General features: G+C 51.0%; 1 protein-coding gene across 1 annotated transcript; it reads right to left on the bottom strand.

The window, feature by feature from the left end:
• Positions 1-5960: 5960 nt before the first annotated feature.
• LOC123567258 (immunoglobulin lambda-like polypeptide 1) lies at positions 5961-13848 on the bottom strand. Its single transcript, XM_065522348.1, is given in 4 exon segments — positions 5961-6224; positions 6227-6406; positions 7772-7890; positions 13512-13848. Coding segments are annotated over 4 exon segments (642 nt in total). The 5' UTR covers positions 13718-13848; the 3' UTR covers positions 5961-6087.
• Between the last annotated feature and the right edge of the window lie 4278 nt (positions 13849-18126).

The raw sequence follows: 18126 nt of genomic DNA, 5'->3' as shown, positions 1-18126 counted from the left end.
TTTGTTTTTTGACAGGGTCTCACTCTGTTGTTCAGGCTGGCATGCAGTGGTGCAATTATAGCTCACTGCAACCTTGACCACCTGGGCTCAAGCGATTCTCCTGCCTCAGCGTCCCATGTAGCTGGGACCACAGGCACACTCACTCCGCTACACCCGGCTAATTTTTAAAAATTTTTTGTAGAGACAAAGTCTCACTTTGTTGCCCAGGCTGGTCTTGAACTCCTGAGCTCAAGCGATCCTCCCACTTCGGTTTCCTAAAGTGTAGGAATTACAGACGTGAGCCATCATGTCTGGCCGGGGTTTATTGTTGTTTGTTTGCTTAGTGACTATTCTGAACTAATTTTGTAAGGCCTGTGCTCTTTGCTATGTGTGGTCAATGAAGTTGTCCTGGGTTGGCTTAATTGTTAGCTAATATTTGGACAGAGATTTCTGTAAATTCTTGGAACTAACAAACTTCCCAATCTGAGTCTGATCTGGGTTATGTTCAGTACAGGCTGAAAGATAAAATCAAGACTAATCCTCCTGATTCAGCAAGCGAGAGAAATCCAGTTACACTCTTAAAGGAACTGTCAGCAATAAAATCTCAATATCAAACTTTGTATGCCCACTTTAAACCAGTTGCTGTTGAGCAGAAAGAGACTAAGAGCTGCATTTGTGCTACTGTGAATAGGACTATGAATGTGATACAAAAACAACAGAAGCAACACACAAAGGATTATAAATCATGCTGCTATAAAGACACATGCACACATGTTTATTGCGGCACTATTCACAATAGCAAAGACTTGGAACCAACCCAAATGTCCATCAATGACAGACTGGATTAAGAAAATGTGGCACATATACACCATGGAATACTATGCAGCCATAAAAAAGGACGAGTTCGTGTCCTTTGTAGGGACATGGATGAAGCTGGAAACCATCATTTTCAGCAAACTATCGCAAGAACAGAAAACCAAACACCGCATGTTCTCACTCATAGGTTGGAACTGAACAATGAGAACACTTGGACACAGGAAGGGTGACATCACACCCCGGGGCCTCTTGTGGGGTGGGGAGAGGGGGGAGGGATAGCATTTGGAGATATACCTAATGTAAATGACGAGTTAATGGGTGCAGCACACCAACATGGCACATGAATACATATGTAACAAACCTGCATGTTGTGCACATGTACCCTAGAACTTAAAGTATGAAAAAAGAAAAAAACTACAGAAGCAAATAGACCTGGAGCTGTCACCACTGATTAAAGAAGAGAAAACTGCAGCAGAGCAATTAAAATCTCACATGCCAGATTTATGAAGAAATGGACTTGGAAAGGAGACTGTAACAGAGAAGGGCTTAATTCCAGAGAAATTTAGGAAGATGTCTTGTTAACACTTGATGTCTAGAGATTGGGGGCTGGTGAAAGAGGTTTGGCTTCAATGACTGGATAATAATGCCTTTCATGAGAGAGACTATAAGAAGAAGGGCAGATAATATATGAATAAAGTTCAGCCAAAAGGATCAAATGAGAATAAAGGGATTTAATTATATGTACACACACATACACACATACACTTAGTCTTGTAATTTCAGGCAAGAAAGTCTCCTAACACTATTTTGCATCTGTTTTCTTTTTCTAAGTCATGATAATGTAGATGTTCTGGTCCATCATAAAAGAATGTTTATGTACATTTCAGTCATTCGATATGTGACTTTGGAAATTAAACTATAGGCAAAATATTTATATTATACATTACATATAATTTCGTTTTGTAAATGTTGATTGCACATGCGGTCAAATTATTGTTAAGACTGCTTTTATGTGACCTGTAGTCTCCCACAAAACCTAAAGTAATAAGCTGGCTTTTCTGTGATAGCCACTTTTTTTTTTCTTTTTTTTTTTTTTTTGAGATGGAGTCTTACTTTGTCGCCCAGGCTGGAGCGCAGTGGCGCAATCTCAGCTCACTGCAAGCTCTGCCTCCAGAGTTCACACCGTTCTCCTGCCTCAGCCCCCTGAGTAGCTAGGACTACAGGCACCCGCCACCACACCTGAATAATTTTTTGTGTTTTTTGTAGAGACAGGGTTTCACCGTGTTAGCCAGGATGGTCTCGATCTCCTGACCTTGTGATCTGCCCGCCTCAGCCTCCCAAAGTGCTGGGATTACAGGCGTGAGCCACCCTGCCCGGCCTGTGATAGACACTTTTGTGTATTTTTTTCCCTATTTCCCTTGCCTTGCTAATGTTGAGCAGCATGAACTTGCTTTCTAATACTGTTTTAGGCTGTCCCTGGTGTATTTCAATAATACCTTTGTTTTCCCTCAGCCTGTATTACTGTAATTGTTCATTCTACATGAAAGCTAAGAAACTGAAATTAGAAGAGCACTTATCTGCTACTTGCCAGTTTTGTGCAAGTGTGTTGTGTGTATGTGTCAGTTTCCCTTTAAAATAACTATTGGCAATAAGGAAACTGTTCAGAGTAGAGGCAGATCTTGATACAAAGATGTTAATCACAGGGTTGTTAAAAAAAAAAAAAAAGAATATTCCACCAAGGTAAACTAGTTTCTTTATACTCCTCATAAATGTAGGATGCAGATTAAGAGGCTAACAAGACATAAGAACTGGCCGGGTGCGATGGATTACACCTGTAATCCCAGCACTATGGGAGCCCGAGGTGGGCAGATCACCTGAGGTCAGGAGTGCAAGACAAGCCTGGCCAACAAGGTGAAACCCCGTCTCTACAAAAAAATACAAAAATTAGCCAGGCGTGGTGGGCGTCTGTAATCCCAGCTACTACTGAGGCTGAGGCAGGAGAATTGCTTGAACCTGGGAGGCGGAGGTTGCAGTGAGCCAAGATTGTGCCACTGGACTCTAGCCTAAGCAACAGAGCAAGACTTCATCTCAAAAAAAAAAAAAAAAAATGCCTCACAACTAAGTATAGTACCTAACTCTGGATTGGATTCTGTACTAGATGGGGAAAATGCTCAAAAAGATATTATTAGATGAACTGGCAAAATTAGAATAGGGACCATGGTATATTAGCTAAATATACTGTATCAATGTAAACTTTTGAAGATAACTCTTCTGTGATTATATAACAGAATATCCCTATTCTTAGAGAATACACACTGAAGTATTTAGGGGTAAGGGGCTATGATATATGTAACTTACCCTCAAGTGGTTTATACATATACACACACAATCATACATCACACACATATATAGATTCATACATAAATATATTTTATTATATATAAATATGTTTTATATTATATATGTTCTATGTTATCTTATATTTTTTTTTTGTTTTTTTTTGTTTTTTTTTTTTTGAGACAGAGTCTCTCTCTGTCGCCCAGGCTGGAGTGCTGTGGCCGGATCTCAGCTCACTGCAAGCTCCGCCTCCCGGGTTTACGCCATTCTCCTGCCTCAGCCTCCCGAGCAGCTGGGACTACAGGCGCCCACCACCTCGCCCGGCTAGTTTTTTGTATTTTTTTTAGTAGAGACGGGGTTTCACCGTGTTAGCCAGGATGGTCTCGATCTCCCGACCTCGTGATCCGCCCATCTCGGCCTCCCAAAGTGCTGGGATTACAGGCTTGAGCCACCGCGCCCGGCCTATCTTATATGTTATATATTATTTATATATTATATAACACATAGGCATATTACATATGATATATGATATATTATATATTACATATGATTAATTATATATTATATTATGTAAATATATATAATTATATGTGTGTGTATATAAATATATATATAGAGAGAGAGATAACTCCTGCCCAAGTAATAAAACAATTCAAATATACAGAGTGGACAGGGCTATGTTTTTTCGTGAATAAAACTGAGACACATATCCCAGAAAGCCCAGACGGAGTCTTGCTCTGTCACCCAGGCTGGAGTGCGGTGGCGCAATCTCAGCTCACGGCAACCTCTGCCTCTCGGGTTCAAGCAATTCTGCTGCCTCAGCCTCCCAAGTAGCTGGGACTACAGTCGAGCACCACCACACCCAGCTAATTTTTCTACTTTTAGTTGAGACGGGGTTTCACCATGTTAGCCAGAATGGTCTTGATCTCTTGACCTCATGATCCACCCACCTCGGCCTCCCAAAGCGCTAGGATTACAGGTGTGAACCACTATACTTGGCCTTTGCACTGGTTTTCTTGCTGCTCCTGTTTTGCTCTCCCCTTCCCCATCCCTCACTCTTGCCCCTGGGAGTACTTGTCCCAAACAAGCTACAAGCCCAACAGCATTTCTTTGAGGCCTGCTTGCAGGGGAGCCCAAACCAAAGCAGATGTTCCAGGCTGAATTGTGCTCCTCCAGATTCATATGTTGAAGTCCTAACCCCAGGTCCTCAGAATGTGTCTGTATTTGGAGATAGGGTACTATGGTCTCAGTGTTTGCATCCCACCAAAATTCAGGTGGGAACCTAATCTCCAATGTGATGGTATTATGAAGTGGTAGCTTTGGGGAGGTGAGAGGCTCTGCCCTTACTGATAAGATTAATGTCTGTATCAGTCCATTCTCGAATTTCTGTAAATAAACACCTGAGACCAGGTAATTTATAAAGAAAAGAGGTTTGATTGGCTCACAGGTCTGCAGGCTGTACAGGAAGCATGCTGGCATCTTCTCAGCTTCTGGGGAGACCTCAGGAAGCTTCCAATCATGACAGAAGGTGAAGGGGGAACAGATGTCTCACATGGCCAGAGCGGGAGCAAGAGAGAGTTGACAGGGAGGTGCTACACACTTTTAAACAAACAGATCCCACGAGAACCCACTCATTATCAGGAAGACAGCACCAAGCCATGAGGGATCCACCACTAACCAAACACCTCCCACCAGGCCCCATGTCCAACTATGGGGAGGCTGAGGCAGGAGAATGGGTTGAACCCGGGAGGTGGAAGTTACGGTGAACCAAGATTGCGCCATTGCACTCCAGCCTGTGCAACAGAAACAGACTCTGTCCCAAAAAAGAAAAAAAGAAAAAAGAAAGAAATGATGGAGCACCTATTACCCTTCTTGCACTGGTTCCTGGGGAGCTCAGAGCCTATCTTTTGCAAGTGTCCTGATCCTCTTGCAGGCCTTTCATGTATATTTCCTTCCTGGCTTCCTCTTATTTTTATCACACTTCTGAACCTGCTGTCAGGTGAAAAATCAAGGTGGGCCCAAAATATAAGAGCTCATGAATTTGATGGTGTTGGAGTGTCCTGGACAGTCCAGCTCTCAGGGTTGGGGAGTTGGACAGAGAGGAAGGAGAGCATTCCAGGGGCCAGGGCCAGAAGCAGAGAGACTCCAGGCCAAAGTAGGATTTCCAGGCTGAGGAAAGAGAGGCCATGGGTGGATAGAGGGTCCAGACCAGGACAGGGACAGAGGGCATATCTGGAGGCTCAGCCAGAAATAGCTCCCTCCAGAAAGTAGACAGTGAGTCTGGGGCTGAGCTGCAAGAAGGAAGGGGAGGTGGGAGAGAATGGAGGGACTGGTGTTCAGTGAGCGGACTCCTCCTTTCCTGGCCTATTTCCCCAGGGGACATGCCTGGGGGACTGTGATCCTCTCCTCCAGGCTGCTTTCCCACTCGTGCCAGGATTCCCCCAACGCCACACTAAGAACCCAGGAGAAGCATCAAATTGTATGAGAGATAAGAAATGAAGAGCCGGGCGCGGTGGCTCAAGCCTGTAATCCCAGCACTTTGGGAGGCCGAGGCGGGTGGATCACGAGGTCAGGATATCGAGACCATCCTGGCTAACACGGTGAAACCCGGTCTCTACTAAAAAATACAAAAAACTAGCCGGGCGAGGTGGTGGGCGCCTGTAGTCCCAGCTACTCGGGAGGCTGAGGCAGGAGAATGGCGTGAATCCGGGAGGCGGAGCTTGCAGTGAGCTGAGATCCGGCCACTGCACTCCAGCCTGGGTGACAGAGCGAGACTCCGTCTCAAAAAAAAAAGAAAAAAAAGGAAGAGAGGGAACAGGATTTCTGGTTGACGAAGGATATTTATTGAGAGTTTACTGGGTATAGGGAGAAGGGCTGGATGGCTTGGGATGCAGAGACCCCTCCCCTGGGATCCTGCAGCTCCAGGCCCCTGTGGGTGGGGTGAGTGTTGGGAACCTACGAACATTCTGCAGGGGCCACTGTCTTCTCCACAATGCTCCCTTCATGCATGACCTGGCAGCTGTAGCTGTTGCGGGACCTCCACTGCTCAGGCGTCAGGCTCAGGTAGCTGCTGGCCGCGTACTTGTTTTTCTCTGTTTGGAGGGCGTGGTCATCTCCACGCCCTGGGTGATGGGGGTACCATCTGCCTTCCAGGTCACCGTCAAGATTCCCGGATAGAAGTCACTCATGAGACACACCAGCGTGGCCTTGTTGGCTTGGAGCTTCTCAGAGGACAACAGGAACAGAGTGACCGAGGAGGTGGCCTTGGGCTGACCTGTGTGGACAGAGGAGGGGGTGAGAGATGGCAGAGGGAGAGTGGGGTGTTGTGGAGCACTTCTCTCTGTCTAAAGTCTCTGGGAGGGTTCATGGTGTGGTTGTCTGGTCCACCCAGGGCCTCTCCTTCCCTCTTCATTCCCTCCTTTCCACTGGAGCCCTCTGGAGAGCAGACAGCCCCGTGCCTTCCTAGGGGCCTTCCCAAGTCACTTTTCCCAGGTGTCCTGGCCCAGCCCTTTCCTCTGCAGCCTCGGTTTCCCCGTGCGTACCCAGGGCAGGCTGTGCTCCCTCCTTCCTGGTTTCTGGAGTCTGAGCACAGAAAACCATCCTGGCAGGGTGTGGGGAGGCCCAAGCCTGGCATGGCCTGGAGCTTCCCATCCCCTGGGACACCAGGCTGTGCCCCAACCTGGCCCACTCAGCTCTCCTGGTGAAGCAGGGGCTCCACCCAGACAAACCCTGGGGCTCTGCTGTCGCCCCTGTCCCTACCAGTCCGACCACAGGACCCTTCACATCGGCTGGGTTCTTGGGGCTGCTCCCCCAGACTTCAGGTCACCACAGCCCCCATGCCCACCCCAGCAGCCTCTGATGCCCCTGGACTTCACCTGGCGGCCGTGGAGTTCTCTGCACCCCCGTTTACTCCCCGCTAGTCACCTCCTGAGTCTAAAGTGCCCTCCTCAAATGAAGGCGGGAGGCCGACCCGTGAACAGAGAGACACTGGGCCCCAAAGGCAACAGGGCTCCAGGGACAGACATCTCTGCCCTAAGAGACCCTCTCCTTTCTGGTAACTGTCCTGGGAGGGCTGGGCTCTCAGGCTTCCCCCAGTCTCACCCATCCCTCTGTGTCCCCATGTCCTCACAACCCAGCACAGTCCACAGAGCTACAGCCTGGACCCAGAACCCTCTCTGTGCCCTCCATTGGTCTCCCCTCGAGGTGACCCCTGTGTCCCCAGGCCCCCGTGTGGCCCTCCCAGTCTGGATGGGCATCCAGCCCTCAGCCTAGACCCTGGGGTCCCGGGGACTGTCTCTAAGGCCACTGCAGGGCCCCTCATCAGAACTGGCCTCTGTCCCTCACTGAGACATCTGCCCTGGGAGAAGGGAGGAGCCCTGACCCTGCCCAATCCCAGCCCAGGCCCCAGGACCAGGCTGTGTCCCGCTGTTGGAACCTGAAGGTGGCTGCTCCCACTGTGGGGGCCCTTCCTGCTGGTTACCCTGAGACTAACGCACCTCGTCTAGGCCCCATGGATAAAGACAGGGGTCAGTGCTTAAGGCTGGGAGGGCAGAGGGGAAGAAGCCCCAGAGAGAGAAAACAGATTTCCAAAGATAGGAGAGGGTGGGACAGGCTGGGAAAGGTTGTGAGAGCCACTTACCTAAAACAGTGAGCTGGGTCCCGCTGCCAAACACATGCCTCAGTGTATTATGCTTAGATTGAAACTCCCGGGGCCAGCACCTGGGGCCAGTCCAGGAGCCGTGCTGGAGCAGGAACCTGCTGGGTGTGAGGGGCACAGGGCTGCAGTGTGTAGGCTGTGACCTAGGCACAGGGCAGGGGGGTGGCCAGTATCCCAGTAGTGTCTCTGTGCCTGTCCCTTCTCTGAGGCAGGTGCTGCCCACAGCCTTGGAGCCACCCCAGCCTGTGTCCCAGTCTCTGAAGCTGTTGGTGCTGATGGCAATGCTGGCCCAGTGGGTCCCAGCAACTCCCTGAGTGACACATCCCCTCAGGCAGCTGTGCGGTGTGGCTCAGGAGTCCTGAGCTGGCTCGGACCTGCCCAACCTCACTTGGCCTCTTTTCAAGGGCCTCTGCAGTCCGCCACAAGTGTCGCCAGTCAAGCCAGGCTGACTTCCTCCCTGGACCAGGACACTGGGTCATTCCTGACTCAAGAGGAGAGTCCTCTGCTTTTATATCTATCCATGGAGATGCAGCTCAGTCTCACTTTGTTCATGGAGCCTTTTCTGACCTCTCAGATCACTCATTCCATCTTTCCATCCATCCATCTGTCCATCCATCCATCTGTCCATCCATCTATGCATCTATGCATCTATTCATCTGTCTTTGCATCCATCTATCATCTGCCCATTCATCCATCCATTTACATGTATGTCCGTCCATAGATCCATCCTGTCTACCAGGCACTGTGTTGTGTGCTACGGACATGGTGTGGTCCCCCAGGCTCTCACCCCCATCTCTCCCAGGTCATGGCCAACAAGGCCCTCCTCATGGTCATGTCCAAGGTCCTTCTGCTGTACCTGGTGTCTCTGCTGGATGTGACATGGGGCTGGCCCCTCTTTCCAGTGACTCTTTTCCCCTTGGGGTCTGAGGCTCCCCTTTCCTCTTCCCCTGACATCTGTTTCTCCACGTCCCGTGCCTGGCTGCTGACTCCCCAGACCCCCACTCAGACCCCTTTCTTAGCCATCTTCACACTCTGTGACCCCCACTATTGCCCAGATGGCGAGGCTGGAGCCTATCCCAGCTTCAAATCTCCTCAGCTCCACCTCAATTGCCTACTGACCATGTCCAGTGAGCTACCCAACAGGACTCTCAAATTAATCACTTCCAGAGGATATGACCACCTTCCCCCAGCACAGCTCATTTTCCGTCTTCATCTCATCACGATGACCATGGGCTGTCTCAACCCCTCAGCCAGAAACCTGGAGTCCCTGGGCTCAGTCACCTCACCTCCCACACTGAAATGGCTTTTGCGTACTTAGCTACTGCATCTAGACATTCTTTCTTCTTGAGACAGAGTCTCACTGTGTTGCCCAGGCTGGAGTGCAGTGGTATGATCTTGGCTCACTGCAACCTCCACCTCCTGAGTTCCTGGGTTCAAACGATTCTCATGCCTCAGCCTCCCAAGTAGCTGGGACTACAGGCATGCACCACCACACCCAGCTAACTTTTCTTTTTTTTTGTTTTTGAGACGGAGTCTTGCTCTGTCATCCAGGCTGGAGTGCAGTGGCATGATATCGGCTCACTACACGCTCTGCATCCCAGGTTCATGCCATTCTCCTGCCTCAGCCTCCCCAGCAGCTAGGGCTACAGGTGCACTCTGCCACGCCCGGCTAATTTTTTTTTTTTGTATTTTTAGTAGAGACAGGGTTTCACCATATTAGCCAGGATGGTCTCAATCTCCTGACCTCATGAACCGCCCGCCTCGGCCTCCCAAAATGCTGGGATTACAGGAGTGAGCCACCGTGCCTGGCCACACCCAGCTAACTTTTCTGTTTTATAGAGACAGGGTTTCACCATGTTGGCCAGGTTGGTCTCGAACTCCTGATCTCAAGTGATCCACCCACCTTGACCTCCCAAAGTGCTGGAATTATAGGTGTGAGCCACCACACCTGCCCCCCAAAAATCTTTACTCTTTTAAAATTATGAGAATATAACATTTAAGGTAATTAAGCAATAGAGAAGTGCATTTAAGAAGTGTAATATGGGGCCAGGCACAGTGGCTTACGCCTGTAATCCTAGAACTTTGGGAGGCCAAGGCGGGCAGATTGCCTGAGCTCGGGAGTTCCAGACCAGCCTGGGCAACATGGAGAGACCCCATCTCTACTAAAATACCAAACAATAACAACAAAAAAATTAGCTGGGCGTGAGTGTGCGCCTATAGTCCCAGCTACTTAGGAGGCTGAGGCAGGAGAATTGCTTGAACCCAGGAGGCAGAGGTTGCAGTGAGCCCACCTCAGCCTCTCAAAGTGCTAGGATTACAGGCATGAGCCACCACACCTGGCTTCTTTTTTTCTTTTTCTTTTTTTTATAATTGCAGTAAAACATACATAGCATTAATATTTCCACTTTAACCATATTTAAACATACAGCTCTGTGGCACTAAGTACATTCACACTGTTGGGCAACCTTCACCACCATCCATCTCCAGAACTCATTGATCTTCCCAAACAGAAACTCTAAACCCATTAACTACAGTCCCCCATTCTTCCTTCCCCCTCACCCCATTAACTCAAATCTACTTTTTGTCCAAGTGAATTCGCCTATTCTAGGGACCTCATAAAAGTGAATTCAAATGACATTTGTCTTTTTGTGTCTGGTTTATTTCACTACGTATGTCTTCAAGTTTCATCCATGTTGTAGAAGACTTCCGAAGTTAATTTAAAAATAATTAATATTTAAAACCTATTAAGACCTATTAAAAGTAATACAGGCCAGGCATGGTGACTCATGTCTGTAATCCCAGCACTTTGGGAGGCCGAGGCAGGTGGATGGCTTGAGCCGAGGGGTTTCAGACCTGCCCAGGCAACATGGTGAAACCTCATCTCTACAAAAAATTATCCCAGTTTGGTAGTGCATGCTTGTAGTCCCAGCTACTTGCGACACTGAGGCAGGGATATTGCTTGAGCCCAGGAGTTGGAGGCCAGCCTCGGCAACATAGTGAGACCCCCATCTCTAAAAAAGTAAAAAAAAAACAAATAAATTTACAACTAAATATAAAAAGTGATACACAATCTATTTCTTAAAAACAATGAAAATATCTTTTAATAAGGTATGAAGAGATATTTACTTGATAGGAGATATTTACCAGAGTTCGACAGTAATAATCAGTTTTTCTCTTTTTTCATTTTTTTTCTTTTCTTTTTTTTTTTAAGACAGGGTCTCCCTCTGTCACAGGCTGGAGTGCAGTGGTGGGATCTCAGCTTACTGCATCCTCAACCTCCCAGGCTTCAGCAATCCTCTCACCTCAGCCTCCTAAGTAGCTGGGACCACAGGCAAGTGCCACCATGACTGGCTAGTTTTTATATTTTTTGTAGAAATGGGGTCTTGCTGTGTTGCTCAGGCTGATCTCAAACTCCTGGGCTCAAACAATCCTGCCTCAGCCTCCCAAAGTTGTGGGATTACAGGCATGAGCCACTGCACCTGGCCCATAGTATTTCTATAAGATTTGTAAAGATTATAAAAACTCATATTCATATTCCCCCAGCAAAATACCTTTTTTTTTTTTTGAGAGGGAGTCTCATTCTGTCATCCAGGCTGGAGTGCAGGGGTGCAATCTCAGCTCACTGCAACCTCCACCTCCCGGATTCAAGCGATTCTCCTGCCTCAGCCTCCCGAGTAGCTGGGACTGCAGGCTCGTGCCACCACGCCCAGCTAATTTTTGTATTTTTAGTAGAGACGGAGTTTTGCCATGCTGGCCAGGCTGGTCTCGATCTCCTGACCTCGGGATCTGCCTGCGTTGGCATCCCAAAGTGCTGGGATTACAGGCATGAGACATAGCACCCGGCCCATAGTATTTCTATAAGATTTCTAAAGATTATAATATAAAAACTTATATTAATATCCCCCCCAACATAATACCAATGTTATTATCTGTGTCTCCCTCCACCTGTCACCTGTCCCTTGTGGAGACCCCTCCGGCCTTCCCCATCCCAGTCTCTGTTCTGCAGGCATCACCCTGCCTGTGGCTGTCTCCTCACCCAGCCCCCGCTCCTTGTAGACTTGAATTGGGGTAAATCTAGATCCTTTGGGACCTCAGCCCCAGCACAGAGCCTGACCCTGATGGGGACTCCTTGCCCAGAAGTCCATGCAGGACACTGAGACCTGGTCCTGGCCCGCCACCATGCTGATCCCGCCTCCATGGCCAGGCTCCTGGTGTGGGTCAGGTTGGCTGCCGCTGCTGGAGGTCTCACCACAGCCACCCCAGCATCCTCTGGGTGGGTGGGAGGTTGAAGGCCCTCACTGATCAGGGCCCCTCAGATTGCAAAAGGGGAAACTCAGGCCCAGCGCGGTGGCTCACGCCTGTAATCCCAGCACTTTGGGAGGCCAAGGCAGGCAGATCACCTGAGGTCAGGAGTTCGAGACCAGCCTGGCCAACATGGTGAAACCCTGTCTCTACTAAAAATACACAAAATTAGCCGGGTGTGGTGGTGCGCACCTGTAATCCCAGCTACTCCAGGGGCTGAGGCAGGAGAATCTCTTGAACCTGGGAGGTAGAGTTTGCAGTGAGCCGAGATCGCGCCATTGCACTCCAGACTGGGCAACAAGATGAAACTCCGTGAAACTTTGTTTGAAGAAGAAGATAAAAAGGGGGGAAACTCAGGCCCCAGAGGTGCACGTGTCAGCTCCATCAGCTTAGAGGATGGGCAGGGGAGAGCTAGAGGCTGTCCAGCTTGGGCCTTAGAATCTGTGCCCATGAGCTGAGTGACTTGGACGGGTTGCCTCACCTCTCTGGGCTCTATCCCCATCTGCACAAAGGGGATCACAGCAGGACCTGCCTATGGGGCCAGCGAGAGGGAGGTTCTGCCCCTGAAATGATGATCGCCTGTGGGTATAACGTGATCGCCTGTGGGTACGTGATCGCCTGTGGGTACAATGTGATCACCTGTGGGTACAACGTGCACCAGCGATGACCAGGCTGTTGTGTCCCAAATAGTCATAAATGGACCCAGATGCTTGGTGCTTTGTCTGGGGACCTCCCACCACACGCAGAGTGGTGGCGAGGGCTGAGGTCACATAGGGAGTTGTGGCCTCCCTAGACCCTCTCCTGGGCTTCTTCTTTGGAGGCACCTGCACCCTGGATAAGCTTGGGTCTCCTAGGGGCTGGTTTCAGGAGGCGATGCTGGCTGAGGTCTAGTGATCCAGGGACTCCAGGAAAGGCCCCTCACACATCAGCTGGAGCTCCAGGGAGTGGCCCCTGCCCAGTGAGGGTGGGAGTGGACAGGCGACATAGGCCAGGGGAAAGGGGGAGGAGGAGGAGGGAGAAGAGGAGAAGGAGGAGGGGGAGGAGGGGGAGGCCTGGGCACCCTTCAGGGATAGTGGCCACCACCCCTGTGGACGTCCTGCCCCTGCCTCCGGTCCTGCCCTACCCCAAGGACTAGGGGGAGGTAAGGGAGACATTGGCCTTCGTGCCAAATGTAAGGGGTGGGGGCAAAAATCTCAGGAATCAAGATAAATAATATTTTAATATGACATTAAGCAATAAAAATTAATTCAAACAAATCCATGATGGAAAAATATTAACACTTCAGTTAAAGTCAGTGTGTGTCTGGCTCCCCTCCAGGGATTAACCTTCCTCCTCCCCCCTCTGGCTTGTCTCCCCTTGGTCATCCTTTCCCGCCTCTGCCGCCAGACCCCCACATTCCCTGGAATCTCTCACCCCTTACCTGCCCCACCGTCTCCTCAGGCTGGACCGGCTGCTTCCTCCAGGGGCTCCAGGGCCCAGGGCTCTGCTCTGCGGTGCAGTCGTTGGGTGCACCAGGCCATGGGTTACCAGCGCCAGACCCAGCAGCAGCAGGGGCCAGCGCTGCCTGAGGTTGGGGCCTGGCTCACCAGGGGCCTCACGGCCCGGCTGGCCTGTCCCTGGCCTCATCCGCCCTCAGGGTCGGAGGCCCTTGTGGCCTGACTTGCAGCGTGGGCTCCCTGGAGGGTGGTGCCCCGGTCTCTCGCTGGCAGCAGCTGTCCCAGGGCACCCCAGTCCATGTGGCCCCATCCTCATCCTCTGGTCCCTGCCCCCAGCCAGGCCCCTTCCAGCGTCCATGGCCGTTACCCCTGGGGTTCTGTCCCGGAGGCACATCTGCCAACTGCCCTGCTGTGGTCAGGATGCAGGGCTCAACTGCCTCCCACACCTGTCAGCTTGGCCTTGCCCCTGGGGCCCTGGGTGCTTTGTTCGGGGACCTCCCACCACAGGCAGAGGGTCGGCAAGGGCTGAGGTCACACAGGGAGGTGGGCTGCACCATGGCCCCCCAAGACCCTCCCCTGGGGCTTTCCTTTGGAGGAACCTGCACCCTGGATGGGTTTGAGCCCCCTCGGGGCTGGTCCCAGGAGGTGATGCGCCTGACTTCCCTCCTTCCCCCAGGGCGCCCTGGGTCTGTGGAGCATCTCACTGGGGTCCAGAGAGCCGCCCAGCAGGAGTCCCCCAGGGCTTGAGCTCAGGGGGCTGGGCTGAGGCTCCTCCAACCAGCCCTGGAGGGAGGTGTGGTTAGAGAGGAGGAAACAGGTTTGGGGTTAGCCAGAAGCCACTCAACGGTTCAAGTCCAGGAATCATGAGGTAAGAACGAAAATGCTGTTTAATGTACCACGTTCAGCGCCTCACAGACCTCACATCACACAGACACACAGACACAGAGACACACAGACACAGAGACACACAGACACACACACACACTCCCCACCCCAGCTTCCTGAAGGTGTAATTGACAAAACTGTATATATTGACCACCTACAATGTGATGCTTTGCCACACTGTAAAATGATTAAATCAAGCTGACTCACACGTCCATCTCCTCACATGCTTACGCTTTTGTAGTGAGAACACGGAAGATCTAATCTTAGCAATTTTCCAGTATACATTTATTAACTGTAGTCTCCATGTTGTACGATACATCTCCAGAGTTCATTCTTACAGATTTCACTCAGAGGCCAGTAGCTTCCTCCCGGGCGGTGAGCGCGTCATGTCATGGCTTCTGACAGGCCCCCGGGTCCTCTCCCAGCCCGGCATCCCCGACCCTCTCCCAACATCTCGGGACCCTGTGCTTTGTTGGGGCGGGGAGCAGGGGCAGTGAGGAGGGACTGAGCACCTGTGCTGGGCGGCCAGGGCCAGGCTCTTTTGCTGGTGTTGCCAGAGACGCCTCTGGTCACCCAGGAGTCTCAGGTTCCTCTCCTCCAGAGGTGGGGCTGGAAACGCTGCCGGCTCTGCTCGCTTTTCAGGGCCGGGCTGAGGTTGGTGTTGGGAGATAATGCATGTCAAAGTGTTGTTTTCTTCATTTGTAAAAAAGTAGTAACATACACACGACCCAAAATTTATCATCTTGACCTTTTTTTGTTGTTGTTTTTTTTGAGAGTCTTGCTCTGTCACCAGGCTGGAGTGCAGTGTGGAACAATCTCAGCTCACTGAAACCTCTGACTCCCTGGTTCAAGCAATTCTCCTGCCTCAGCCTCCTGAGTAGCTGGAATTACAGGCATGCGCCACTACGCCCAACTAATTTTTGTATTTTTAGTAGAGATGGTTTCACCATGTTGGCTAGGCTGGTCTCGATCTCCTGACCTCATGATCCGCCCGCCTGGGCCTCCCAAAATGCTGGGATCACAGGTGTGAGCCACTGCGCCTGGCCCATCTTGACCATTTTTAAGTGCACAGTTCAGTGGCATTAACTACATTCACAATGTCGTGCAACCATCACCACCATCCATCTCTAGATTTTTTTTTTTTTTGAGAGTCTTGCTCTGTTGCCCAGGCTGGAGTACAGTGGGGCAATCTCAGCTCACGGCAATCTCTTCCTCCCAGGTTCAAGTGATTATCCTGTCTCAGCCTCCTGAGTAGCTGGGATTACAGGTACCCACCACCATGCCAGCTAATTTTTTGTATTTTTAATAGAGACAGGGTTTCAGCATGTTGGTCAGGCTGGTCTCGAACTCCTGACGTCATGATACGCCTGCCTCCCAAAATGCTGGGTTTATAGGCATAAGCCACCGCAACTGTTTTTTTCTGTTTGAGACGAAGTCTCACTCTTTCGCCCAGGCTGGAGTGCAATGGCGCATCTAGATCTTTTCCATCTTGCGAAACTCAAATTCTGTCCCCATTCAACACTAACTTCCCGTTTCTCCCTCCCCCAGCCCCTGGCACCCACCATGCTAGTTCCCGTCTCTCTATTTGGCTACCCTGGGTACCTCCTATGGGTGGGACCATACTCTACTTGTCCTTTGAAAGTGCTTTTTAAACTGGAAAGTGCTGCATGTATAATACCTTCAGGGGCTTATTAGTATTTTCATTTTTTTTTTTTTTTCTGAGATGGAATTTCACTCTGCTGCCCAGGCTGGAGTGCAGTGGCGCTATCTCAGTTTGCTGTGGCCTCTGCCTCCTGGGTTTGAGCAATTCTCCTGCTTCAGCCTCCCAGGTAGCTGGTCTACAGGTGCCCGCCATCATGTTACATTTTTGTGTTTCTAATAGAGACGGCATTTCACCATGTCGACCAGGCTGGTCCCGAACTCCTAATCTCAGGCGATCAGCCCACCTCAGCCTCCCAAAGAGCGGGGATTACAGGCGTGGGCCATCGCGCCCGCCCGATTATCATTATTATTATTACTAACTGGCCTGGTTAGTGTGGCTTGGAAAATGTTGTTAACCACCATAAAGTAAATGAATCCTTGATGATACTGAGCTTCAACTGCCACTATTCAAATTTTGCACTGCAACTCATAGAGCACATGAAATTCATTCCAATGGCTGCAGCTAACCTTTTGTTAAAGTGAGGCCGCCTAGAGCTGACTCCAGCTGGAGAGCGAGCTGTTCCACGGGAGGGATGGTGACGGTTCCCGGAATGTTGCTTCAGTTACCTGAATGCGCAGATATGCTCTGGGTTACAGTGGAAGATCTACTTCTTGCTGGAAGTTTGGATGGAAAATCTTTTGGAAACTGCTGTCCTGGAACATCTGGCCCAGCTGTCAAATCCCCTCTTGCATTTCCCCAGCGGCAGATCCGCTGTCACGTTTTAAGCCACCCTTTGCCTTAGGTCCTCCATATCCCGGTCCCCGCCACTGGGTGTGTCCCTGGGGCAGTGCCATCCAATGGCTTGTCCAGCGCTGTGAGGCTCTCCCCAACTTCCCTCCAGTTGAGTTTCATGGGTGCCACATGCCTGTCCTGGAGCTGGGCCATCTCACACATCCCCTTGGCATCTGCCAGCCATGGTTGTGGGATGCTACAAGAGACAGACAGACAGACGAACGGAAGACTTCATGTTATCTCATGGACATCACTAGAGCCATAGTGAGCTCAGGCTCCATGGACTGATGCTCAGATCCCAGTGTCCCACAAACACTGAGAGTCCCCTAAGCGCCAAAGGCTGCATCCCAGACAGCTCCTGATCCTCGGGGAGACGGGCAAGGTGCTGAGCAGTAATGGGATGTGGACACCCTAAGAAACATTGATGCAGGTACAGGGGAAGCCCCTGGGAGGCCCCAATCCAGTGCAGCTTCTCCCTTGTTGAGAGGCTTGGTCCACTGCTGCCCCTGACCCTGGCTCCTCTCACCTTCAGGGCTGGAGCAGCACCTGCCCTGGGGATCTGGGCTGAAGCTGCTCCCTCCCCAGCACCCCCCCCCCTTGAGTGTGACACTCATCATTGCCTGGAACTCAGAAACTGTGGTTCCCCCAAGGACAGCTCCAGGTCTTGGGAGAGGAAGGAACCGTTTTTAAATATGGTGTCCCCAGCCGCTCCCTTTCAGGCCCTGCCTGACCCTGCACCTGTGATGGCCTCTAAACAGAGGCAGCCTCAGATCACATCTTTCTGTGGTGGGAAATCTGGGTCTGGCTGGATCCTGGGGACGCTATGGGACTGCGCTGGGCCAGGCCTCTCTAGTAGGCGCAGCTGCAGCTCTGACCACCCAGGCTCACCTCACCCCTTCCTGGACTGAGATGTGTCCAGGCCTGGACAGAGGAGGCTGGGTCCTGCTGTCCTGCTCAGTGCTCTCCCTTTTTAGGGTCCCTGGTGCCTCTGCAGAGCCCTCTGGGTCCCGCCTGGCTCTCCTCCCTCAGAGTACAGGTGAGTGCTCCATCTGGTCACCTCCGCCCTGCTCCCGTGTTCGTAGGTGTCCCCCATTCTGGCCTCATGCTGGTCAGTCCCCTGCCCACTGTCTATACCCCAGGCCTCAGAGACTCTGCCTGCACCACCAAGGATCCCTGTCTCCCAGGCTGTCTCCAGAGGACATACAGGACCACTTTCCCCAGGACCCAGTGAAGGTTCTAGAAGCTCTCAGGTTCTCAGGGTCACTGGAAGTGGTCTCTGC

Source organism: Macaca fascicularis, chromosome 10 (genome assembly GCF_037993035.2).
Source record: "Macaca fascicularis isolate 582-1 chromosome 10, T2T-MFA8v1.1".
NCBI classification, from domain to species: Eukaryota; Metazoa; Chordata; class Mammalia; order Primates; family Cercopithecidae; genus Macaca; species Macaca fascicularis.
Note: the sequence above shows the minus strand (reverse complement) of the source record. Positions and strands in the feature narration are given on the sequence as shown.